The sequence below is a fragment of the Phodopus roborovskii genome, unplaced genomic scaffold (assembly GCF_943737965.1).
Source record: "Phodopus roborovskii unplaced genomic scaffold, PHOROB, whole genome shotgun sequence".
NCBI lineage: Eukaryota > Metazoa > Chordata > Mammalia > Rodentia > Cricetidae > Phodopus > Phodopus roborovskii.
In genome coordinates this window covers 27,695,049-27,722,488 of record NW_026126571.1, presented here as the reverse complement: position 1 = coordinate 27,722,488, position 27,440 = coordinate 27,695,049, and the positions used below count along the sequence as shown (strand labels likewise).

The following is a 27,440-nucleotide window of genomic DNA, read 5'->3' as shown; positions in this document are numbered from 1 at the left end:
ATACCACGAATGTTTATCTTCTCCAACATGTTATGAGGAAAAATTTTAATGAAACAAAGGTTGAATTTTATAGGAAGCATTCTTTCAGCCCCCATGACCTCCCATGAATGTCGATTAATACTTGCCTCTCTGTGTCTGGAATGCTCACAGAGCAGTAACCAGCCTCCATCTTGGCCTCGCCAGGAGCCCACCTGAGCTGCCTCTTGGCCTTCCCAGCTCAATTGTGCCCCAAACCTCCCCTTCTAAGGCGTCAGTCAGGCCTGGGCACTTCCTGGGATGCTCGGGAAGTCGGTCTGGTCTGTGAGGCTATGGTACCTGTCCAGCTCCTTTCCCTACCCTCCACACGGTTCAGTCTCAGGCGGGCGTGCTAACGCGAGTGCGCGTGCGCGAATGCGGCGTTCCCGCGCACCGTGCCCGGTCGCGAGGAAGCCGGACCCGGCCGTTACTGCCGCCCGCCGCGCTTCAGTTCCACATACGACGGCGGGCGGGCCGTCGCAAAGCGCAGAGTCGACTGCTGCAAGGCGACTATGGCAGCCTCCGGTTTGCCTTACGGCGTACGGCCGTCCACATTCCCGACGCTTTGATCCTCGGCCTTCTCGCGCGGCGGAAGCCGTCTCGGTGCGCCAGTCCTCCTAGCGCGCGCCGCCGGGCACTGCAAGGCGGTCGGGCTCCAGGGATCGCGGGCGCCCGCCCGCAGCCGGCCAGCTCTTCCGCCCGCCTTCCTCCCGGCGTGCACCGCGGCGCGGCCATGTTGCCGTAGTGTTGTTTTCTTCCTGCGGAGGCGAGGGGCCGCTGCGCACCCGGACGCGCGGGCCTCGCCTCTGCTCGCTCGCGGGCGCCGGCCCTCGCCGCTCCCCCGCCTCCCCGGCCCGCACCAGCGCCGTCGGCCCGCCAGAGGCTCGGGGAACGGCTGAAGGCCGGGCCCGGGGACCACCATGGCGGCCGCCCTGGGCGCGGGCGGAGGAGCAGGCGCTGGAGGTACGTGGGTCGCGGCTGGCGCCGAGGGCCGGGCAGCCTTTGTGTAGGGCCTTCGGGTCGTTCCGTCACAGCCGGGGCCGTCCTGGCCCTGCCTGTGCCGATCAGGCTCGGAGCGCAGGGCGTTAGGCCCGAGGCGGCGTCGCGAGGTCGGCGGCTGGCCCGCGACGGGCTTAGGGGGTCGGGCGGCCTCCCTGTAAGCTTGCCTGTGGGCAGCGGCAAGCAGCCCATTCATAATGCAGGAGAAATTTCGCGGCTTATTAGAGTGCTTTAAATAAACCCATTATCACCTGAGGAAAACCTGTGAGTGTTTGGCTGTGTGCTTGAAAGGGATGACGACAGGGTACAAAGGTTTAGTCAGGGAACCAGTTCCTTGGATATTTTCGTTTTGCATTCGAAAACGGTATGGGGAGACTAACCAGTTTTAAGTAAAACCACATATTATTGAATGAGCGTGCTTTGGAAAAATGTAACGCGGTACTTAAAAATGACGTTTCAGGACTTGGATAAAAAGGAGACCCTTGGACAACAAAAGCATTTGCCACCAGCTTGCTATAGACACTTAAACTAGTCTGCATATTCCAGAGGTGTTTTCTGATGCTTCCAGATGGGCGGGCATATTAAAATAACGCTGTTTAAGGATTCTGTCCCAAATACCAAAATATTTATTTGTATGATGAAGGAAATGGCAGACGCTAACTGCCAGAATGTCGTTTCAGGCAGGATGTTGTATGGTGTATGCCGTTGCCAGCTTAAACATTTTTTTTTTTTTTTAAACACAACGAATCTAAAGCTTTCTAGTTAAATGTTTAAAATAATTTTATCTGCCATACTTGATTAGAGAAGGTAAAAGTTAAACTTTTATATGGAAGGCCCAGTGTTACGGAAACCCTTAGGTCAAAGTTGTTTTTAATCAAAGATGAGGATCTTATTTTAGTTTTCCATGTGTTTTTCACTAGTGTGTATTGAGGTATTCCAGAGGCTTTCTGGCATATGAAGACCATGGCACTAATGGCTTAGGGACTGTTTGCATGTATGTTTTTTTAAATGTCTCATTAAATTTTTTTTAAAATAGTAAATACTGGTAGATAGCCACATAAACGTTTGGGAACTATATATAAATTTGTAGGTTAGAAAGATTAAGGGTTGTAGTCTTAGAGGGTTAGATAGATAGATTATTCTGGAAGTTTGGAATTTTTTTCATTTTGTATCCGTGCCAGCATTTACATTGCTTAAACTCAACCCAAACAGTTGTGTATGAGTTGGTCTCTGCTACTCTCCAGACCTGTAGTCCTGGAACTGCTTGCGTTCCTCACTCCCATGTGCACCTCACTGTTCCTGCCCCTTTGAATCTCCTGATTCAGCAGGTTCAGGCTCCTAAGGGAGGGGCCTTACCAGAGGAGTTATTGGCTTATATGTTTCCCATCCCTGTGCCTTCCTCTCCATCCAGTAGCACTCCTGCTTTCCCCTGAACATTTATTGTAGTCTATAATTTTACTTTTTCCATTATTTGGCCTTTTGAGTAAGCTCTATCTAAGACCTATGAGAACAAGCATGTCTGCCGGCATTGCCATGCACCCCAAGTTCCTGGCCCATGCATGTGTTCAACAAATACTTGACAAATAAATTAGAGATTGAAATGTTTCCTTAGTAAACTTGGGAGAAAAAAAAACTGTGTCCTTATTTTTGTCCATCAGATCCATATGTTTGCTATATAACCCACAAAATCATTACATTAGAGATATTTACGTTTTAGGTAATACCTCCTTTATTATCTACATTGCTTACTTGATACCTCAGTTTACCATATTTAGCACAGTGGCTTTCAGATTTTTTATAGTTACAGCTTACATTGACATTGTGATATAGTACTTGCAAATAATTTCATGGCTAGTTTTAGTGGGTATTATGTACCAAGCTCTCAGATTTTTGTTTCATTACATTAAAAGGCTGTTGTGTATCTGGTATGGGCTTGCATTCCTGGCACTTGGGAAATCAAGTTTGAGGACACCCTGGGTTGCACAGTGAGAGCCTGTCTTTACCCTCTCCCTCAACAAAACCTGGTTGTGGCTTAATCTAACTTCATTATTAAACTCAATCCATTAAATATCCCTGAATTGTCAGTTTAAAATCATGTCATGTATTGTAAGTGGTTGATGTTTTGAGGACTCAGGTGGTGGGGTGGTGTTGATGTTGGTATTTTCCAAGTCTAGAAAGGAGCCAGAAACTAATAGAATCTTTAGGTATCTAAAATAACCACAGAAGTGCAATTATATGTCAGTGTGAGACTTAGAGGAATGCAGCATGCTCTTAAGTTTAGATGGTGGTTTTGTAAAGATATTTGCTGTTTCAAGTAAGGGTGGGAGAAGCTTGAGGGCCTTGCTGGTAAAGAGAATGTTGTACATTGAAGATTAGCATAAATGCAGTAGGCCTTTAAGGACATACTATACTGTAGAGCAAATAATTTCAAAATCTAGTGCTTGCTTTGTAGTACAAAATGCAAAATCAAAATGAAAAGTCAGAACATAAATTTTAGCAAAAAACCTCCAAGCTGATTTATGTGTTAAAACCTAACAGTTCATAAAACAGTTCATTAACTGGGTTAGGATGAGTGCCTTGTTTAAAGTTATACTTGAGATTGTTTCTTGGGTGAATCTTACTGAAAAAAAAAAAAAAGATTGAATTAAGAATTTTTAGATATACCTATTAGAATAATAAGGCCAGTGTCTACCATTTATCAACATTTTGTTGTCTCTTGACTCAGACAACCTTTTAATTGTTTTGTTGAGGCAGTATCTCTTTGTAGCCCTGGTTGTGCTAAACTCACTATATAGAGCAGGCTGACCTTAAACTCAGAGATCTGTCTGCCTCTGCCTTTAAATGCTGGGAGTAGAGGGGTATACCACTACACACAGCTCAATTTATGACTTCCTGTGTCCCAGTACCAAATATGACTCAAAACGAAGTTTATGGTTATCAAGATGGATTATTGGGCAAAGGCACTTGATGCCAACCCTGACAACGTGAGTCCCATCCCTAGAACTCACTTGGTGGAAGGAGAGAAGTAACTCCAAGTTGTTCTGTGACCTCCTTGTGTGTGGTGGCATGCACCCACAATAAAGAAGTAAACTTTAAAAATGAATTTAAGCATCTTACCTCTGAAACAGTCTAGCTAATTGTAAATGTGCTCATCAAGCAGTATTGATAGTGAATGTTGTTAGCCAGAGAGATGCTGAGAATTCATAGTTTCTGATCACTCTCCCTTTGGGCAGGAAGTCTGGAATACATTAATTTCTGTGTGTTGATTGTTAGGTGGTGTGTGATAGCTTAATCTTCAACATTTTTTAAACCTTTTTTTAAGATTAATTTTTATTTTATATGTAGGGATGTTTTGCTTGCATTTGTGAGGAGTTTAGAAGCCCTAGTCTTCAGACTCCCAAGAACTGGAGTTGAGACAGATGGTTGAGAGCTACCTTTTAAGTGCTGGCAACTGAACCCGGGTCTTCTGGAAGAGCAACCCTTAACTACTGAGCCATCTCTTTAGCTCCCCTTTTAAAATCTTAGCTTCATCAGAAAGAAATTGGGGAGTGGAGAGGACTCTAGTGTTCTTTATGTGTAGGCCTGCAAGTGAAAAAGGCTCTTCAGATTTGTTTCTCTGACATAAACTTTGGAAATTTGTAGGTCCCCCCTTCCTCCTCCTTGAGACAGCATATTGTGTAGCTCTGGCTCTTGAATTCAGAGGTCTGCCTGCTTCTGCCTTCCAGGTGATGGGATTAAAAGTGTGTGTGTCACCATGCCTAGCAATTTTTAAGATTGATCTTCTAATTATGTGTGTGCATGTAACTGTAGGTGCCCATGAAGGCCAGAGGTGTTGAATTCCCCCTGGAGCATGACTTACAAGTGGTCATAAGCTGCCCATTGTGGGTGCTGAGAATCAAATTCCATTTCTGTAAGAGCAATAAATTCTTAACTGCTAAGCCATCTCTTCAGCCCTTCCAGTCTAATTAATTTTTTGAAGGATAGTTTATCAGATGCAGAATATTTGGCCTTACAGTCTTTAACTTTTCTTTCAGAATGTTAAGTAGTTCATCTTATTGCATTCTGGGCTCTTTGGTTTCTCATTGGAAATTGACTTAAATATAGTTAAAGATCCATTCATTGTATGTGAGGAGTCACTTCTTGAGGATTTCAGAACCTTTGGCCTTGAGAGAGTTTATTCTTATATCCTAGGGTGTGTAGGCTCATATCTTTTGTCAGAAGTGGAAATTTGGGGCCATTCCTTCAGATCTCTCTCACCTTGTCTTCTCTCACTTTTCAGTGCATGTTGTTAGGTTCTCTTAGTCTTTGTTCAGTTTTTATTATTATTTTTTTCCTTTAGCTACTTAGACTGTATAATTTCAGTACTTCTTTATGACTCAATTTTGGGACTGAAAACAGGTGATTTTGAATGTTCTGATATAGTTAATTGGGGGAATTTTTAGGATATATCTACTCCCCTGGTGATTTGTTTGGTTTTTAAATAACTTCTCTGAACTGATTTCACAGAGACTGCTCTTTTTTGTGTAATTACTTAAGTTTCCACCTGTCATCTTAGTGCTCAGCCATCAAATTGATGTATACTTTTACATTCCCGGAACCACAAAATAACATTAAAAAGCACATCCAGCTTTTGTAAATTGGCTGTAGCTGAAAAACTTCAGTGTTCATTAGGCCATCTATTACTCTGCCTTATTCTACCTCCTGCTTACCCAGAGCCCAATCAGCAGTCAGAGATGTAAGTCTGGGTTCGATCAGGTGTTTTTTGAGTGTTATCTAGACCTGGACATACATGAGGAATCAATCCTAATTCCCAGTGCTCTTCAAAACCTCTCATCCTCAGCCTCTTCTTTTCCAGGCTTTTTGGTGGATGGATAGTTTCTTTTGTCTACAGTTGGTCATAGTTGTTTTGGGCTACTACTTCCTAGATTGCTACTTTAGCTCTGTGCTCCAAGAGGGTACAACAAAGTCAGCCTCTCAGTTTACCTCAGAGACCCAATGGGCAGGTCTCAGTGCACAGTTAGATGTTTGAGGGTGTGAATAGGCACTGTTAAGCTTAGGAGAGAATTCACAGCACTTCATGCTGCTGCTTAGTAGCTGCTTTCTTTTTTAAGCTCCCTCAAGTGTTTACAAGGTTGTTTTTAAGATTAGGGAAAGTTGATTTCTGACAGTTTGTAGTTTTTGTCAGTTTAATGTTGCCTCAGTGGCCAGACAGGTCTATTCACTATCTCTAGCAAGTTAAAAGAATTTTATAGTGACTATAAGGTGTGTTTGTCACTTCCCCAGATGTGTGTGTGTGTGTGTGTGTGTGTGTGTGGGACCGTGGCTCATGTATCACTCGACACCTTTTTTGAGACAGGCTCTCACTGAACATGGAACTCATCTATTTGATTGAGCTAGGCTAGCTGGCAATGAGTTTGAGGGATCCCCCCCCCCATCTCTACCCTCTCCCATGCTACAGATAGAAAAGCTTCTTGTTCAGTTTTAGTGGGTGTTGTGGATCTGAACAAAGTCTTTATGCTTGTGTGTCAGACACTTCATCAACTGAGACATCTTCCCAGTCCTTGAGTATAGTTTTTTTAGATATGGAAATATCTTGTTTACATGACCGCCTTGGAAGGTAATACTGTGAACATGTCAGTTAAAGGGCGCTTTCTAGGTTTTATGGTTACAGATCAGCTCTGGCCTTGTAACTGAACTGCTGTCCTGGACCTTAGTGTTGTATTCCAGTAAATGTTTGCTTACGTGAATGGACTGTTAAATTTAAATAAACATGTATCAGCTGCTACTTGTCTCATGATCAAAGTTTGCTGACTTGTAGATTGACAATTACTAGACCCCTGCCTCAAGCTAACCCAGGGGTCTGGAAGACAAGGAGGAATTGATGAGAAGAGTCATTGTAGGTGCCATTTATCATATGCTAGAAATCTGCATCACCCAGCAAGGGTTCTTCAGGTTTACTGGGGAGGAAGCATGGTCCTTGTTAGAAGGAACTATCTAGTGCAGAATTTAGAATTAAGAGCATCGAAACAGGGAAGATGGTGTCCCCCTTTTGTTTTATTGGACATTTCCTGTTTCTTAACAATTGGACTCAGGAAAATTGTCTTTCCTTATTTGTGTTCTTGATGACTGGTATAAACTGGCATTACTGAAACAAACTGGAATTTCAAAAAGAATTTATCTGTAACCTGAAGAAATGGAAGATGAGTGAGAACAGAAACAGGTTTCAGAACACTTAGTTTGATTCTAAATAATTTGAACTAGAGCTATTATTCTACTGAATACAATGCCTTCAAGATATCCATTTTATAGCACATGACAGAGCTCCCTCTCCTTCCAATGTGAGTACATGTGTACATGTGTGGAGGTTAGAGGTCGATGTCAATGCCTTAGTCACTCTCCTTATTTATTTATGTGGGGCAGAGGCTCTCACTGAACTTGGAGCTTTCTAATTGACTAGACTGGCTGGCAATCAAGCTCTAGGAATCTTAACAGGATGAATGCTGCTGGCCATCCAAAATCAGGTCCTCATGCTTGCACGGCAAGTACTTTATCCACTGAGCCATCTCCTCAATTGCAGAATTTTCTTCCTTTTAAATAATTTTACAATCATCTATTGTGCATATAAAACACATTAAAAAGACAAATCATTTCCCTGACTGTTCTTGAGTTTCTACCTTTTGTTTAGTATTTAGTGACACTGTTGTGAGCACTGATACACAAATAACTTCAAGCTCTATATTGTTTATTTCAGGTGTATGAGAATGGATTGTCACACCAGTCACTGGTTTTGGAGCCCACTCTAATAAAATAACTTCATCTGAACTAATTATATTTGCAAATTCTTTGCTATTTCTAAGTAAGGGCACATTCTGAGGTCCTAGTGATTAAGAATTTTGATGGTCACTAATTGTATGATGAAAGGAAATACTGGGTTTTGTTTTTGGTTACTGTGCACAGAGTTCTTAAAAGTCTTTGAATTTATTTTCTTCTTATGCTAACGAAGTGAGTGGAGAGTGGTTTCCATAGCTGTGGGAATGGGGGCTGGTTGTTTGAAAAACCATGTGTGTTTAAGGAATTAGAACTTTCAGTTGCAACTCCTTACCTGCCAGGAATGCAATCACAGTCATGTCCCTATGGTGGATGACAGATCAGTGAGCTGAGAGTGTGGCATACCCTGGCTCTTTACTAATGCCTCACTCAATTGTCTTTGTAAAATTAAAAGATAGTTTGATGTGTAAATTATACTGACTTAAACAATCACTCTGTAGGATCTGTAGCACCATCACGTCCCCTTTAGTACTGACAACCCCAGAGTTATGACTCCACTCCACATACGTCATAGCTCCCTCTGAACATAGTAAATGAGATTCAGACTACCCACTGTGATGCTTGGGCAGGCTCGTGTTCCATAGTTTAGTGGAATAGTTCACAGGGAAAGAAAGAGCTCGGGTTGACTTGGTTTCATTTGCCAGACTGTGCCTTTTGGGGGAGTAGATGCTGCGTGTGCTGATGCTGTCCAATTTGTCAGATTGGGTTTGGTTTTGCTGTTAATAAAAGAATCTTTGCCTAGCCCAAGAACAAAGATTTTCTTTCGTGCTTTTGCAGAGTATCGATTCAGATTCGCTTTGTTTATTTAATTTTTATCATGGCCATGCATTGTTGGTGATTTTTCCTTCTCCTTGTATTGAAGTATTTAAAGATAACTGTGGGTCACTGGGTAGGTAGGGATTTCAGTACCCACATTAAAGAAAGGATAGAATAAAAAGTCTTTGCAGAAATGGTTTGGAAGTTATTTAATGGACAATGGTCTTTGTAATAGCAGCAACCATGGCTATGGGAGAGATGAATTGTTACTCTGTTGCAGTATTTAAGATACATTTTTTTTTTTTTTTTTAGACAGCATTTCTCTGTATTGCTTTGGAGCCTGTCCTGGAACTAGCTTTGTGGACCAGGCTTGCTTTGAACTCACAGAGATCCACCTCACAGAGATGCCACCAATGCCAGGCAAGATACATAGTTTTAAATGAAAAAAAAAAAAAATTCAGTTTGAACAAAAGAACCCAGGAAACTATGTCCTACTCACAGGAGGAATAAAATAGAAAACTCACACTAGAAGGCCCAGAAACTCTTTAAAGTAACAGTTTTAAATATTCAAATTTCTTTAAGAAACTGTAGACCACAAAAGAAGAAACCAAACAAAAAAGCATACACCAAAAGAATTCTGGAGGACAACATGCTCAGAAAACGGGACAGAGTAGTAAAGATAAATTACAAAGAGGAAGCAAGGGACAATTCTACAATTAAAAAGTAGAATCTCTGAAATAATCTCTAGACAGTTTAGTAGGAGACTGAGCAAATGTGGAGGACTGTGAGAGTATCCTTTTAATGGAGAAGGGGTGGGGGGGGACCTGTAGGATCTGTGGGATATGGTGAAGTATACCTAAAGACTCCTGGGAGAGTGCAGGGAATGGCAGACAAGGATAAGTACACCCCCCCCCCCCAGATTCAAACAGAAGTTATAAGTCTGCATGTCTAAATAGCACCAAGTGGGTAGCTTGGTGGAAACTGATTTACAGTCAGGAGACTGGAAGGTTCCTAGGGGATCTGGATACCATACCCCTTCAGTTCTTGGTGGTACTTGTCTAGAAGCGCTACTGTTTGGTCTTACATGGTCTTTCTGTGTATGTCTTATCTCCAAATCTCCTTTTTCTCACAAGGACACCAGCCATAGATTTAGTGTCCTCTTAATGTCCAGTATTATCTCAACTTGAAATCATTTCCATCTTATTTCAAAACAGTAATGGGGTAATTTTCACTTATCTTTTTGTAGGACATGATTCAATTATTGCGGATCTGTTAGTCACAGAGATCTTGTTTGTGGTTTTCTGTGCATTTTATTTTCATCTCTGCAAAGCATAGTTTTATAGGATATAAGGTACTCTGAATTCTGTTATCTCCTGCAACCCAAGCTCCTGATTCTGACGATGAGCCATATTTTATGTGGTTATCTTGTAGTGATGAGGCCTGTACCCCTGCTTTCCAGATTTTCTCCTTGCTTTTGGGACATTTTAACTGGTATGTGTGTCTCTTTATTGTGTTGTAAATTAAGTTTGTTGTGCTTTTTTAGATATGAAGGCCACTTTTCTAATAAAACAAATAAATTTGGGAAGTTTTTAGCCATGTCTTCATATATTTGTGTACCCTGATCCTTTGTATCCTCCTTCTGGTATGTCTTTTGTGTTTATATTCATGGGATAGGGGTGGTCCAAGTTTTCTGCAGTAGTGACCATTTAATGTTATTTTCTATTTTGCCAGCTTGAATCTGCTTTATGAACATTGTAAATGAATTTTTGCTTGTTTATTTGAGGCAGTCTCACACTGTAACCCTGGCTGTCCTAGAACTTACTTCATATCTTGGGCTGACCTCAAACTTAAGGCAGTTTACCTGCTTCAGTTTCCTAAGTGAGTGTTAGTGTTACCTGTGAGCTACCATGCCTGGTTTCTTCGGTGTATGCACCTGCATGCACACAGGTCATAGAACAACTTGCAAAAGTCCCCCCCCCTTCCACCTTTATATGGCTTCTGGGCCTTGAACTGTGGTCTTCAGGCCCAGTGACAAGCACCTTTACCCCTGCTGAGCCATCTTGCTAACCCTCCTGTTATTTTTAATTTCAAGATTTATTTGGTTTTGTGATGGTTTGCTTCTTTATCTGTCCTTTGCTGTGGCATTGCTACCTTACTTTTTGATTCTTCTGGTTTCATTTAATTCCTTGAACATAAATATCTGTGATAGCTACTGAAATGTTTTTATGAACTTCTCACAAGTAGTTTCTGCTGCCTGCTTCCTCCCATCCCATGTCTGCTGTGCCATAAGACTTCCTGGAAAGAGGAAACTCTCTCTCTCTCTCTCTCTCTCTCTCTCTCTCTCTCTCTCTCTCTCTCACACACACACACACACACACACACACACACACACACACACACCTACTCACCTCAAAAAAGAAAATCACAACAGATCAAAGTGTGGATAACAGCAAAATCCAGCTTGGTGAACAATTGAGTTGAATGGGGTTACTTACAGGAATATGGATGAGAGGTTTCTTACAGGAGCAGAAATGATTCAGACTACAGCTGCTTCACTAAAGCCCACCCCAGCCTGGGTGACAGCCCACAAAAGTGAGAACCTGGAGCTCACATTACACAGCCTTCAGGTAGCTCAGTATGTTGCAAACTATTGGTTTAAACCTTTTCTGGGCATCTGGTCTGGTCTGATTTCAAGATTCTTTCCACCTTGGCTGGTCTGAGAATCTTTACAATTTGACTTGTATGGGAGTGACTCTTAGCAGCAGTCTTTAGTGTTTAACTCTTGAGAGGGAGGGGCTGGTGAATCTGGTCAGTTCTAGGGACTGTCTGAAGTTATTTTGAGTTACTTACCTTTGCAGGATGGACTATTTCAAATCGTGAGGAAACTGCTATACAACAATGGCTTATAACCCTCCTCCTTTTTTTCTTCCTGGAAATGGGCATTTGAGATATTCCTTGGAGTGGCTGTGGCTGCTGGTTTCCTTACTCGTTCTCCCTGTCACCCACCAGCTCTAAAGCTTCGGTTTCCTCTTCAGCAGGGATATCTTGGTTGAGTGTTCCATAGTGGGTCTTGGTGTGTGAGAAAGGTTCCTTCCCTGATGTGCCCCTACAGTTGAGTCTCAGCAGCAGATAGGGTTGGGGTGGGGCGAAAGCAGAGGTCTAGCCCTTAGTGAGAGAACCAGGAGCAAGGAGCTGTGTGGTTTTGGGGGTCTCTTGCTGCCACAGCTTTGAACAAACACACAGTGAATTTCTGTAATATGTGTCTTTCATTTGGTACCTGTCCTTAGAATCTTCTTAGAGACTGTGTATAGTCACTTTTTAAAAAGCAGGTTTTGTTTGTTTGTTTGTTTGCTTATTTATTTATTTATTTATTTATTTATTTATTTATTTATTTATTTGAGACAGGGTCTTACTGTTGTAGCTGTGTGGCCGTTCTGGAACTTACACTATGTAGACCAGGCTGGACTCACAGTGAACTACCTGCCTCTGCCTCCCACATGCTGGAACCACTCTACCCAGCTAAAAACAGGTTTTATCAGGTTCTCTCAGGGTAAGGGTTGATATGATTGATGGTTTTGTTAGAACCTTAGTGGTTAATTTTCCAGTATGAGCTAGAGAAAAGCACTAGGTGATAGGAATTTGTGTCACCCAAGTGTCTTGGGCCTGAGTGGACTCTGAACAAAGCAACTGCTCCCTCTTTCTTTGCAATGTCCCTCCACTCCACCAACATGTCACATGAAAACTAATTCAGTTCTTAGTGGCTTCCAACAAAATAACTATCAGGTTTCTTCTCCTGTTATAAAAATATATTGTCAAGTTTAAACTTCCAGCAAATTTGTGAGGTAAATAATAGATTGATTTTTTAAAAAAAAAAAAAGGCCCTATTTCTGATGCTCTTTTGAGCTATCTCAGTGGCCTCTGGCCATGTTGAGATGTGAGCTGTGCTGTGTGTGTGTAAAATATGCACTTGGGACTTCATATGAAGCAAAATACCCACTGTTGCCTTCTGTTCTGATTCTATGTCTTGTGGGCAAACTTTGGATATACCAAGTTAAAAGCAATACAGTTAAAATTTTTTTGTTTGTTTGTTTTTTGAGACAGGGTTTCTCTGTCCTGGGACTTGCTCTGTAGAGCAGGCTGGCATGGAATTCACAGAGACCCACTGCCTCTGCCTCCTGAGTTCTGGGATTAAAGGTGTACGCCACCACAGCCCCCAGAAAAATTTTGTCCTTTTTGCCAGTTTTTACTTTTTATAAAATGTGGCCAATGTTACATAGCTTACATCCTATTTCTGTTATTTAGAAAAATGTGAAGGCTGAAAAATTATTATAGGAGTCCTTAATTTTTAACATCACATACCCCATTTGTGCAGTAAAAAATATAATTTAAAAAATGCTGTTCTCATTGAATTTTCATACCTAGTATTCAATAAATTTTTGGATTGCTTTTATTTAAAAAAAAAACAATGCTTCATCTTGGCTGAGGATTTATGATAGCGATATGTAGAACTTTGTATCTGGAGAGTTAAGCTGGGCTCCTAAGGAAGTTGGTATCCTAGTTGATTTGATTTAATTGCCTTTTGTTTGTCTTGATTTAACAAAACTGACTTTAGTGGACTCTTTTTCACAGATGATGATTTTGATCAGTTTGACAAGCCTGGTGCGGAAAGGTCCTGGAGAAGAAGAGCTGCTGATGAGGACTGGGACAGGTGTGTGCACACTGCAGTATCAATGTGATGTCTACGACCCTCTGCTGGATACAGAGATCTTTCTTTACCAGACATAGTGTTTGGGCTGGCCCTTTGGTGCCCTCTCCTATATCAGCCTCCATGCTAGACTGATGGCAGTCTCTTCAGGCCTCACCAGGGCCTGGTCCAAGCTTGTGTTGTAGGTAGCTGTGCGGAGCATGGGCTTGCTTTCTCTCTTTATTGAACAGCACCACAACCATATATGGATGTCAGAGTATCTTTTTCTGTGTATCCCACCCAATAGTTATTGAAACTTTAAACTTTTTGCCATTGTAATATGTGCTGATTTAATTTCGTTTCTCTAACTAGAGAACATACTTGCTTAGTGGTCCACACTTGTACACACAGGGGAAAATAATTGGTGATGGCTGATTCAGCTCACTGTGGTGGGTGCCTCTGGGGGGGGGGGTCTCTACTTTTAGAGGAGGAGTGCTGGAGGCACACAGGCTGGCTGTGTTAGGTGCTGAGGTGAGTGAACAGAAAAACAATATGCCAATATGCTATGGTTACATACTGATTTTAGGAACAAGTGCCTATAGAAATTTACAGAATGATTTACAGTGAAGTCTTGGATGGTAAACATAAGGTTAATTAGCCTTTCCTGACTCATTCAGTATATCAGTCAGGATTCTAGAGAAAGGACTATTAGGGTATGTATGAAAGAGATGTATCTTATTTGTGTGGGTAGATGGGGGAGTGTAGTTGGTTTTTTTCTTTATTCTTACTTTTTGGCTCTTTTGGCTCTTAGCTCTTTTGGGAATCTGCTACCAAGCTCCCAAATAATCACACAGAGGCATATTGTTACTTATAAATGCCCAGCCTTAGCTTGGCTTGTTTCTATCCAGCTTTCCTTAAATTATTCTGACTGCCTTTTGCCTCTGGGCTTTTTTCCTTCCCCCCTCTCTCCCTCCCCTCCCCTCCCCTCCCCCTCCTCTGGTTTTTTGAGATAGGGTTTCTCTGTGTAGCCCTGGCTGTCCTGGAACTCATTCTGTAGACCAGTTTGCCCTCGAACTCAGAGATCTGCCTGGCTTCTTCTGTTTATCTTACTTTCATTTCACTCTTACTCTGTGGCTGGCTGGCTGGCTAGGGGGCTGTCCCTTGGTGTCCTCCTCTCCTTGTTCTATCTTGTTCCTTCTCCCTTCCTAAATTTCTCCTCCTATTTATACTCTCTGCCTGCCAGCCCTGCCTATCCTTTTTCCTGCCTCGATATTAGCTGTTTAGCTGTTTATTAGACCATCAGGTGTTTTAGACAGGCAAAGAATCACAGCTTTACAGTTAAACAAATGCAGCTTAAACTAAAGCAGCACATCTTTACATCATTAAAAAAATGTTCCAGCCGGGCGTTGGTGGTGCATGCCTTTAGTTCCAGCACCTGGGAGGCAGAGGCAGGCGGATCTCTGTGAGTTCGAGGCCAGCCTGGTCTACAGAGCTAGTTCTGGGACAGGCTCCAAAACAATACAGAGAAACCCTGTCTCAAAAAAATAAAAATACCAAAACAAAACAAAACAAAAATTTTAAAAACAAAAAACAAAACCAAATGTTCCAGAGCATAAATAAATATAACATCCAAATACTATTCTACAACAGGAGAGGTATGTATTGTATGGTTCTAAGTTAAGTTTTTAACAGAATACAGTTGCCTGAAATTGACTATACCAATTGATATTTAACTTTTTATTTAGGCTTTCAGGCACACATGAAAGTATAATATAGCACATTGAACCCAATGAACTGTCATCCAACTTGAGTGATTATCGGTTTTTATCTGTACAATCTGCAAACCCTTCAAATCAGACATAGTTTCACCTGGAAATACTTGACTATAAATACAGTGTTTACACATAGACCCAAATTGAGCCCAAGAAAGATCCCTGTTTATTCATGCCTAGCTAATGTTCATATTTCCCCTATTACCTCTTATGGTTGCATTTGTGCCTGTGTCAGTGTATTCTCATACAGTGCAGGTATATGACTACTTTCCTGTGATTTGAAATTATATCCAGATAAAGGTCTGTATTTTAAAGTGTTGGTTCTTTCCGTTTGTGTTATCTGCTACTACAGAAACTGCTTGGACAGTTAACATAGGAAGTTGTGTGTTTTGGCTCATAGTTTAGGAGGCCCTAGTTAATGATAGGGTGGCCCATTAGCTTTGGGCCTCCGATGAGAAAGCACATCATGGTGGAGGCATATGCCAAGTAAAACCACTAATATTATGAACCAGGATCATACCCTTGTACCATCCCCTGTGAACCTCCCTATAACCTCTCACCAGGCCCTGTCTCCTCAGAGTCTCCTTATTTTCACCATCACCATGCTCGAGACCACATCTTTAACTGAATCATGGCTTTTGGAGGCCATTTATCAAAACTGAAGCCTTTAGTTCTTTGTGAAAGAAACAAAACAATATATTCTCTAGGATTTCTGCTTGACTGATTAATTTTAGATAGTATAATCCCTTGTGTTAAGTAAATGAATATTGGTATAGAGGTTGTTTACATTGAGGTCTTAGTAAAGGTATTAGAAGTCTCTCGTGTCTGTCATGTACCTCCACTTCTGGAGAACTTAAAGTAGTCACAGTGGTTTGTTTCCTGTAATGTGTCTATTAACTTGGAAGTTCTTCCAAGGCACAGACAGACAGGAGATTTTCATTTGCCCATTTCTAAAGTAATTACCTGTAACATTTTCCCCTCCTGAGCATTGTTTTAGAATAATTTTAAGTAATAGACTCTTCCATCAGTTGTGTTTTAATCTGCTGTAGTTTTTCTCTTAGTGGTGGTCAGATTGTCCTAATAGTTCCTCAGTCGGAATTTATCCAGGTTGGCTCTTGAGTCTGTCTGATGTTAGGATTTATAGTTTTTGGCACCTTCCTTTTCCTTCCTTCCTTCCTTCCTTCCTTCCTTCCTTCCTTCCTTCCTTCCTTCCTTCCTTCTGTGCTGGTTTGGTCATGGTATAAGGCAGCATGGTTTTATTACTCGCCTCAGTATGGGTATCAGTTGTCTCTGTTTATGAACCAGCTTCTGTTACCACATGGCCTACAGCAAGATGTTTGCACATTCAAGATTCAGTGTTATGCATATTTTTGATACTGTTTAAGCATAAAACATCTTCTGCTTGCTTGCATAATGGAGAAGTTTAGAAGTTTGGAAGAGTGATTGGTACAAAAACCTGCTCTCATGTTGTATCAGTGGAGATTGCAGATAATACTGGGATGCTGGCTCAGCATCTGAAAAAAATCAAGTAAGACAGGAGCATAGGGAGCAGGCTTAAAGGATAAAGAGGGCACCCAGAATACAGTAGTTTCTACCCAAGCCCCAGGAAAGGCAGGTCTATGAGCCAGAAAAGCTTTGGTGGTCGTGGTGCTGTCCTTATACTGCCTTGGATTGTATTTGGGTGTGGGGGTGAGGGAACTACTTTCTATCTTTTTGCTTGGTGACATCTTCCTAGGTACTTTACATTAGTTTGACTGAAAGCCAGACGTAGAGACAGCTTGTGTGAGGCATTTCTGGAGGACATATAGGCTGTCCAGAATGTGTTGAAAGGGGCTAGAGTGGACAGGAGCCAGGAGGGCAGGAGACTGGACTTTCAAATAATGGCCATGCTGTCATATGTAGCCATGTGATGGACAACTAAATAAACAGTCATTAAGAATTGGTTTATTTTCAAATGCATTTGCTTTTTAGCAAAAGTTGCATATCCTTTGTAGTTTTTGGTGTAATTATGAACACCTGTTTTATTACCATCCCCCATTAGTGTGTCTTGGGAATGTGGTATCACCTCCATTTGCCATTGCTTAAAGCTGTGGCATGAAGGGATATTTACAAATAGGGCATTGGCTAGCAGCCTATTCTCCTGCCTTCACAGGAGGAATGTAACATAGAAAATAATCAAATCCCAGATGTTACTGGTTTGAAAATATTGGGAGGAACTGTGCAGAAGTCAGAAAGATGGTTTTGTTTGTTTGTTTGTTCTTGAGACAGGGTTTCTCTAGTCCTGGAACTCTTTGTAGATCATGCTGGCCTTAAACTCACAGACATCCATCTGCCCCTGCTCCCCAAGTGCTGGGATTAAAACTGTGTGCCACCATACCCAGCTGGTTTTTGAAGTCTTTGCCTTGTATCTCTCTTTTGTGTGACCTTTGGCAGGCAAGTTCTTATTTCTGTTTGTGAAGTAAGAGTATGATATTTAACTACAGGTTAACTTACAGAGCCTAGCATGCGAACTGAATGATTTGTTTCTTGTTCTAAAAGGCCCTTTACAGGAGTGTGTGTTTCTTTTACAACTCCATCTTTGCATTGTTAGAGCTTCTATATTGTTCAACAACATGTTAAAATAGTAAATTAGTGCTGGTGTTAATTTCAAACCCAATAGAACTGGTTAACCAGAGCCCAATCTAGTGATAGCCATTTTCTCGTATCAAAAATATTATTTTAATGTGTTTTCTCTGCTTTGGGTGCCTAGATGGTATATGTATATACTATCACAATATGTACTGGTGCTAAGAATGTAGAAATAGAACTGCTATGGAACAAAGGGAACAAAATAGGAATGGGGAGAAGAGGGAATACATTATATACCTAAATGGAAATGGCCTTACATAACCATGAATAATAAAGACATTTTAAAAATACAATAGAAGGTATTTCAAGTTTCTTGATGTGTTAAAGGTTCCTTCTGGAGCCTGGAGAAAACCTGCTTCTAGTCATCACTTCAGTGCAAAAGCATGCTGGGAAACATGGTAGGTCACTACTGTGATTTCCATACCACATACCTTAGTTACTGAATATAATTTTATAACAATTTCAATTTTTGATTTTTAAAAATTTAGGCTTTCACATGTGCACATGTGCAGTGTGTGTGTGTGTGTGTGTGTGTGTGTGTGTGTGTGTGTGTGTGATGTGAGTATAGTGCCCTTGGAGACCAGAAAGGGAGTGTATGATTTCCCTAGAGCTGGAATTGAAGGTGATTATGATTTTTCCTGCCGTGGCTGCAGGAAACTGAACTCTGCAAAAGCAGGAGGTGCTCTTAACTGCTGAACTACCACTTCAGCTCAATTATTTTAAATTCCTTTTGTTTTCTGCTAGTTTAATGAGTATTAGATGATTTCTTGTGGTTTTATTCCCCCCTTCCTGATTAATGATATTGAGCAACTTTTCCTTTACATCCTAAGTTTTTAAACACAGGAGAAACCTTAGGAGTTCCTTTGTATATATTTCATATTTTGCTGATTATTTAGCAGTTATAAAGGGATTAAAGTACTATACTGTGCTGCTAAGCTTCAGCTGAAGTCTAATAAGCCACCTTCTGTATTGAGCCTGATCTTAGCTGACAGAGACTTGTCCCTTTGTCCTTGAAAATACCTTCATTCATGAAGAGGGAGGAAAGTGTAGTATAGCTACCTGAAAGTTCCAATTCTCTGGAGCCTTTACTGGATTTCTGAGTGACTTTCATTTTCTAGTCTAATAGTAGTGACATTTTACATTTCTTTTTCCCCAGTGAACTGGAAGATGACTTGCTTGGAGAAGATTTACTGTCTGGAAAAAAGGTAAGAAATAAGGTCACTTAGAAGAATTATTTAATTGTATCTAAAACAGGCACACACCACCACCACTTACTTGTACATGGGATGAATTTCCAGAAGCTGAGCATGGACTAGAATTTATAAATGGAGTGATTTTTTTCATTGCTATAGATTGACTCAGAGCTATTATGTAATATTATTTTAAGATGTTTCCACTTTTATATATATATATATATCTATTGTGGAGCTTTTGTTTTGTTTAATGATGGAAAAATGTGTTGGATTCTTTTATGTTGTATTTGTTTAACTCTGAAACTGTTACTTTGTCTAAAACACCTGATTAGTTTAATAAAGAGATGGACAGCCAATAGCAAAGCAGGAGAAAGGATAGGTGGGGCTGGCAGGCTGAGAGAATAAATAGGAAGGGAAGTCTGGGAGAACTGGATCAAGGAATGAGAAAAGAAGGGGCCAACCACCCAGCTACACAGCAAGCCCTGGAGTCAGAAGTAAAGAAAGTATATAGGATAAAGATAAAAGTCCAAAGTCAAAGAGTAGACAGAATAAGTTAAGAAAAGCTGGCTAGAAATAAGCCAAGCTAAGGCTGGGCATTCATAAGTAATAGTACATCTTCCTGTGTATTTATTTGGCAGCTGGGTGGTGGTCTCCTAAAGAACAAAGAGCCAAAAGAGTAAAACAGCCAGTAACATGGAGCCTCACAAATGCTCATCATGTTTTCTATCCTAGAGTTACTCCTCCAGCTCAGCAGAATGCCTGTTTATTAAGTAGATGGTGTAGATATTACTATGGGATGCAACTATTTTAGTTCCTACTCTATTCAGTGCACTCTAGCAGGTTTCAGAATTGGAATAATAGTAGCATAAAACATAAACTTAAAGGAATATAACATTTATAGGTTTGTACTTTACATTATGATTCTAGAATGCACTTCTTGGGAGTATATTTGTCAAACTATAATGCATAACAGATCTGTACATAAATATAGCTAGAAGTTCTCATGGAAACTTTTCTAGACCTTCTAATATGTGTGTATTTGTCTAAAATATGCTTCTAATCTGTTTCACAAATCATGAGGAAAGTAGAATGTGAAACAAGAGGTGAAATTGATAATTTTATGTTACAAGTAGTTTTCCTGCCGGCCTGGTCCCAGAGCCACATGCACCAGCCCCAAATAACACACCGAGATGCTGTAGGCCAGTTACTAGTTTCTTATCGGCTGGCTCTGTCTTAAATATTAACTCATTTCTATTAATCTAAGTATTTCCACGTAGTCTTATCTACGTGGAGTCTGGTATACTACCCTGTAGGTCCTCCATCTTGAATCTCCTCCCTACTTCTTCCTCTTTCTTCCTAGTCTCCTAGTCCCGCCTATCTTGCTTTCCTATTGGGCAATAGAACGTTATTCATTAACCAATAAGAGAAACATATTTACAGAATGACATCTTCCATCATCTCCTCTTTTCTGTCTAAAATAACATAATAAAATGTATAACAAAACAGTTCTCAAATAAGAACCATAGTTAACAATGTTCAGTCCATTAACATTTAGCAAGATTTAAAGAAAATATGTTACCATCTATCCTATCTTTGTGAATCTAAAGTCCTATATGTAACTTATCTTTAATCCTAACTAAGGGAAACTATAACCATAACTATTTGTCTTTAATTCCCTCAAAGACCACAGAAGGATAATATATAAACTCTAGAAATGACAGAGACAACTTGCCTGGTCAGTCACCCAAAGTTCTTCTGTAATGTTCCATCTTCAGCCTATAGGCCATAGTGTGTCTGGCAGATTCCCCAGCCAAGCAGGAAACTTTAAACTGTCCATCTGTATTGGCAGTTTGTCAGTCACTTTTCTCTTATGTCCTGCAGAATGTCTGGCAGACTTTTCCACGAAGCAGGAATCCTGTATCAATGTCCATTTTTCTATGGGTCCTGCATGTCCAGTTTATACAGCACAAAGTCAAACAGTCCAGAAAAAAGCAGTATCTTGCCCAAATGGCTAGTTTTGCCATATTGGAAGTAAACTCCATAACGAGTTTCTTCAGTATCCATCTTCCTTTCTGATGCAGGTGGTGTTGCCAGGAGCAGTTGTGCCTCACTGTTAAGAAAAACCCTAAACCATTTAAAATGCCATATTCTGTAGGTCTTTGAAAGGTTTGAAGAATGCCTATTCATCTTAAATACATCTCTATATATCTAGAAATCCTAACTAACTTAACTATAAGTTTTGACTATTATAGGTAAAACCTAACTAAAGTTTTTACTATTATAGGTAACTATCTATGATCTGGGCTAAATTATACATTACATTTCTCAGTGAGCTATATAAATCTAATACCTAAACAAGAGGAGAAATATACATATAACAAAATTGACCTTCAATTGTATCAGTAAATGAAAATCCATTTTAAAACAAAGTATTTATATCTATATCATAATCCCTTTTACCTTTAAAGAGATTGGTTGTGGTCATTAACCATTTATAACCAAGCCTATTTAAATGAAAATAAACATTTATAAATGATATTTGGAATTTGGGTGTTGTTCTTTCCAAACTGCTTCCTGATGGTAGGGGGACTCTTTCATGGGGATCCTAAGAAGAGGCAAAAATCCTGGCTGTAGTGGTCTGCAAGGCTGCCTTGATCCAGCTGTTTTGAATATTGGATCATCTGCAATACTGTTTCAAGGGGTCTTGCTTGATCAAACCATGTTAGTCTGGAAGGAATCCACAGCTTTTCTTTTTCTGTGGAAACAAAAATAGAAATCCTTTTCCCCAGTACCTTGTTGTTAGACTTCAATTTTGAAGTCAAAGCATTTTTAAAATATATAAATTGAATTAATCCATCAGCATTTCTTTTAACAGTTGTTATTTCCTCAGCAGTCAAATGATAAAAAGACAATATAATGCTTTTATTGGACAGTATCCAGATTCTCTCTGTGCTTTCCATCTTTACGTGTCTTTTTTATTATTCTATTTCTTCTACTTCTATTTTTTTCATTTTTTGAGACAAGTTTTCTCTGTGTAACTTTTATCTGTCCTGGAATTAACTCTGTATATCAGGTTTAAATCACAGAGTGCTTGCCTCTGTCTCCCGATTGCTGGGATTAAAGGCGTGTGCCACCACATCCAGCTACTCTTTTTTTTTTTTTATTATTATTCTTTTTTTAACCATTGTATCCTGTTTCTTTTTCTCTCCCAAGCATACGTATATTTTAAAACACACTGTAAACCTTTAGAGATTTTTCTTAATCTGAATCTGTCTTTACTGTAATTCTTTATCTTTTTGTGGTCACGAGTCTTTTATCTGGTAAACAAATTGGTCAAATGAAAGCCATAGCTGTATTAGCTGGGATCTATTCAAGATGGCGACGTGTACCTTGAGAGCTGTGTTCACTGCCTTGGTCTACGCTGCCATCCAGGAGCATATTGCTGTCTTGGAGATGTGGTTACTACCATTGCCAGCTCTTGTATAGACTATTAAATTGTTAGCAGAGCTCTTTAAAAGCCTTGTTTTTTTTTTTTTTGCCGCTTATGCTGAGTCAGGAAACCTCCCTTAAAAAGGAGACAAGCAAATCTGTTTGTCTCTAGCAAAACAAAGCCCAACTGAGAAAAATGCTTTTATCAAGAAGCCTTGCTTGTCTCTGTTCTTTTGTTTCTAAAACCCCTTTTTAAGCTTTTGTCAAGTTTTAAGTGAAAGTTCTTTGGTCCACATTGGGCACCATTTTGTTATGAACAGTTTTTCCCGCCAGCCTGGTCCCACTGCTGCGCCAGCCCCAAATAACACACAGAGACCCTGTATTAGATATAAAGCTGTTAGCCTGTTACTAGCATTTCGAATTGGCTAGCTCTGTCTTAAATATTAACCCATTTCTATTAATCTAAGTATTTCCATGTAGTCTTATCTTACCGGAGAGAGGGCCCAGAGTTTTACCCTGTAAGTCCTACATCTTGAAACTCCTCTTTACTACTTCCTCTCACCTCGTTGTCTCCTAGTCCCGCCTATCTTGCTTTCCTATTGGCCAACAGTGCTTTATTCATTAACCAATAAGAGAAACCTATTTACAGAATGACATCTCCCATCAATTTTATTTTCCTTTTTTTGGGTGGGTGCTTGCATGTTTGGGTATACTTATATGTACATGTATATGTGAAGGTCTCTTTATTGAAGCAAGGTTTCTTGCTGAACTTGAAGCTACCTGATTCAGCTATTCTTGCTAGTTAGCTTGCCTCATCTGCCAAGCTCTTGGGTTACAAGTGGACCATTATGCCTACCCAGTTTATGCTTGTATGTGGGAATCTAATATATCTCTTATACTTGACTGGCAAGTACTGTATTCACTGAGCCTCCTCCCCGATTCCCTAAAGTGAATTAACATTTTTTTGGTTCACTGAATAGTTTTAAAACATTTTCTGTTTTCACTTAATATTCACAATAATTTTTTAAAGTGGTATTTGTGTGTACAAGTGTTTGTGTGTGAGAAAGAGGTTATGCATATGCATGTGTGTGCTTAGGTGTATTCATGTGTGCATGTGGAAGCCAAAGGTTGCTGCTGCATGTCTTGCTCAATTGCTTGCCACTTTTTTTTTTTTTTTTTTTGAGACAGATTTCCACATTGAACCTGGAGCTTACCATTTTTGGCTTGTCAGGGAGCCCAAGGGATCTTCTGTCTTGACCTCTTTAGTGGTGGAATTATAGGTTCATGCTGCTGATACACCTGAATTTCACATGGTGCTGGGAATTAAACTCAGGTCTTTATGCTTGGGGGTAAACACTTCATTGAGCCTTCTCCCCAGGTCTTCAACATAATTCTTTATATTTCATTTTCAACTCTTAAAATTGTAAGGGCTCACATTGTCAAGAACTATACTGAAATAGTTAATAGTTAAGACTATTTCAGATAGTATAGTAGATATAGGCTGTGGAGTTATCCTTGTCCCGCTGTCTTCTGTTAAACTTTTAGGTCTCATCAGCATTTTCTCTAGTAATTGAATGTGACATAGGGTTCTTTCTCAGTCAGATCAGTCCCCTCCCAACCCCGGTTTTGGGCTCATGCTGTCTTTCCCATTTCAACACATGGATCCTGGGGAATAGTTATGCAATGTTTAAATCATAACAACTTTAAAATTCCAACAAATGTTCTTTTAAAATTTTTTGAGTATTGTATATGTGAGTACTATATATACAATATCCCCCTCAACCTTTTTCCTCTTCCATCTTCTCTGTTATCTTCCTCAATGAGATCCTTTCTTTAATTATTATTGATAAATACAAGCACACATATGCAACCCTCTGAGTACATAGAGCTTATTTGTGTATGTGTTTAAGATTGAGCACTTGGGGTTAGATAACCTATCAGGAGAGTTTATCCCTTAATTCTTTCTCTTTAGCAGCCATTGCCCTTGTTTATTTTTCTAGGATGGGGCCTTGTAAGATTTCCCCCATTCTCATTGGGATATCTACTGGTTATCGTTGTGTAGGTCTTATTTAGATGACCATATTGTTAAGAATTCATGGTTACTACTCCCTGACATATATAGAAAACACTAACTGATTACTAATGTCTGCTAATGTCCTGGTCCTCTGACACTTAACAGTCTTTTTACACTCTATTCCCAGATGTTCCCTGAGCCTTCAGTATGTGCAGGGGTTGTGTTGTAGATGTATCACTTGGGGATAGGTACCCCACAGTCAGTTGTTTTCTGCATTTTAACCAGTTGTAGATTTCTGTCATGATCTTTATCAGCTGCTAAAAGGAATTATTCTTGATTAGGGGTGAGAGCTGCATTTACTTGTGAATATAAAGATAGGTCTTTAGAATGAAGTTGGAAATTACACTGTGTACTGACTTGTGTCAATGCAAGCTAGAGTTACCTGAGAGGAGAGAGCCTCAGTTGAGAAAATACCTCCATCAGATCCAGTTGTAAGACATTTTCTTAATTAATGATTGATGGGGAGGTCCCAGCCCATTATGTATGGGTGGTGTAATTCCTTGGGCTGATAGTCCTGGGTTCTATAAGAAGCAGGCTGAGCAGGCCATGGAGAGCAAACCAGTAAGCAACTCTCCTCCACGGCCTCTGTTATCACCTACTGCCTCCAGGTTCTGCCCTATTTGAGCTCCTGTGATCCTCTTTAATGATGGACTTCAATGTGAAAGTGTAAGCCAGATAAACCCTTTCCTCCTCAACTTTCTTTTTGGTCATGGTGTTTCATCACAGTAATGGAAACCCAAACTGAGACATACTGGTTTAGGAAAGTGGCAGTAGTAGGTTCTCCTTTAGGGTCCATGACTTCACCAGCTTCAGATTTGTTGTTAGTTGTACAATTTTCATGCATGAGTTTCCTCCTATTGAGTAGGCCTTAAGTCTAATTAGGTGGTTGTTGGTTACCCTTGAGGTTTAAGTGCTACTGTTATACCCTTGGGTATGTATATCTTGCCATGCTGGTCATTATTATAATTTGTAGGCTTTACAGCTGGGTAGAATTTTTTTTAATTACTTTTCTCCATTGACAGTTTATATAGCACCTTTAGGTACCAGGAGAGTTTTTCCTCAGGGATGAGACTTCTAGGTTGGTCCTAGCTTGATTCTTAAGTTTTCTCTTGGAAGTATATGATATTTTAAGCAATAGGGTCTTACCTTTAAGTTTTGGGGTGTAGCCAAGGGTGATAACAGAGCATATATTGTCTGGAGAGTCCTGACCAACAGATCGAAGAGAGATTTCCCATGACTGGCACTGTTAGATAGTCCTTGGCTCTTGGAGGAGCCTTATCACCCCTGATGGAGTAATTTCATTAAAATTATTTAAATGTGTATATTTGTACTTGCTATATATGTATGCCTTTTGTTTGTTTTATGGAGACAGAATGTATGTGTGTGTGTGTGTGTGTGTGTGTGTGTGTGTGCGCGTGTGTGTATATGTGTGTGTGTGTGTGTGTATATATATATATATATATATATCCCTGACTGTCCTGTAATTCACTATATGTGGACCAGGCTGGCTTCTAGCTCAAAGAGCCTGTCTCTGCTTCTACAACACCCAGAAATATATGTGTGTTTTTAGGTAAGCAAAAAATAATGTGTTTTTCTGGCTTTTTAAGTCGTCCTCTCTCTTCAGTATGGTCCTCTTTTCTCCCTCCCTAGATAAAATTGTCCCTCCATTCCCATTTTTCCCTTTGTAACACCTGTGTCCTAATATCCCCCTCTCTAGCACTCTCCCCTAACCTGACCTCTTTTACTCTGCTGGTTTCTGTGGTTAATCCAAGTTATGTACTCAAATTAAGCTCCTTAGTGGAAACTCAAGTGTATAAGGAAGAGAGAAAGGTACAGTTCATTCTGGTCGGGCTTCACCTAGTGTCATCAGCGTTTAGTTTGAGTAAGTCTTGTTTCAATGTTACTTGGTTACTCTTTGCTGAGTTATTTTGAAGAGTACTTCAGATATGCCATTATGGTGTATGAATCTTAATGTGCTTTAAGGATCTTCTTTGAAAGTCTTTCAGGAGGTAGTTCTGGTCTCACGTTGTGGGCATTTCAACATTCTTTTTATTGCCAAATTGCTTCTTGGAAATGTTTGATTAGCTTTTATTCCTAATTTATTCCTAACAGTGTGTATCTCGGTATCTCTCACCTTCCCTTTCCACAAATCTAATGCTGCTTTTAAAAAAAGAATCTTTGTCAGTGTGATAGATCTTAATGACTGTTGGTTGTTTAATTCATAATTATTTGATTTCTAGTAAGATTGGACCTTTCTCAAGGTATTTATTTAGCAAGTTTATTGCCCTTGTCTGTGACTGCACTGGGCGCCTGCACTCTGATTTCCACTGTGACAGTGACCTGTAGGCCCTTGTGACAGTGTGGAGCATCTAGGGCTGAGTTTTAATTGTGTTGAAAAGGCAAGGCATGGCTGCAGACTGAGAAAGAAGATGGCTGAGGTGGAGCTAGGCCGATAGTTTGTAAGTACTTCCTTCATCTGTTTTACTTTGGCATCACCTCATGTCTGGACTGCACCAAGGAGTTTCTGTCATAAGTGCCAGTGTTGGAGAATGTTTGAGGACATTTTTGTAACCATCTTTAAACCCATGATACCCTGTAAAAAGTCCTCATTCTTAGGAGTTTTGAAGGGAGCTTTTCTATATTTTCCTGGGAAGATGAGGCAGAGGATTTCACAAGCACTCACTGTCACTCTGTATTTCTTGCTTGGGACCTTAAGCCTTGCTTTCTTCTTGACCAAGAAGAATTCTCCCAGCCTTTCTGCTTACCTGAAAAACAGTTCCCTCCAGTTCAATAAGATCTCTGGCTTCTCTGCTTTAGTGTTTCCCCTTGAGGATTAAAGCTTTTCCAGGGAAGTGGTGTTTCTGCCTCCAATGTCTGTTACTCAGTAGGCTTGGAATTGAAAGACTCAAACCTTGGAACTGAGATTTGATGACTACTGGAACCTACCACAACATATATTTTATTTCATTTGTTTGCTTGTTTGATAAATTACTACTTGAATGATTTTGGAACTGGTACTTGGGAGTTTAAACACACAAGTGCATGCATATACAGAATCACCG

The 27,440-nt window shown here is 40.2% G+C and overlaps 1 protein-coding gene across 5 annotated transcripts in view; it reads left to right on the top strand.

Moving 5' to 3' along the window:
• Positions 1 to 582: 582 nt before the first annotated feature.
• Rbm33 (RNA binding motif protein 33) overlaps positions 583 to 27,440 on the top strand; it is a 103,489-nt gene continuing 76,631 nt past the window's right edge. For 3 of the 5 annotated variants that reach the window (XM_051203148.1, XM_051203145.1, XM_051203144.1), the window contains exons 1-3: positions 584 to 978; positions 13,228 to 13,306; positions 18,839 to 18,887. In XM_051203148.1, the coding sequence (XP_051059105.1) occupies positions 936 to 978; positions 13,228 to 13,306; positions 18,839 to 18,887 (171 nt within the window). In that variant the 5' untranslated portion in view covers positions 584 to 935. Of the gene's footprint in view, positions 979 to 13,227; positions 13,307 to 18,838; positions 18,888 to 27,440 lie in introns of all 5 variants that reach the window. The other 2 variants (XM_051203149.1, XM_051203147.1) reach the window with 1 other exon arrangement.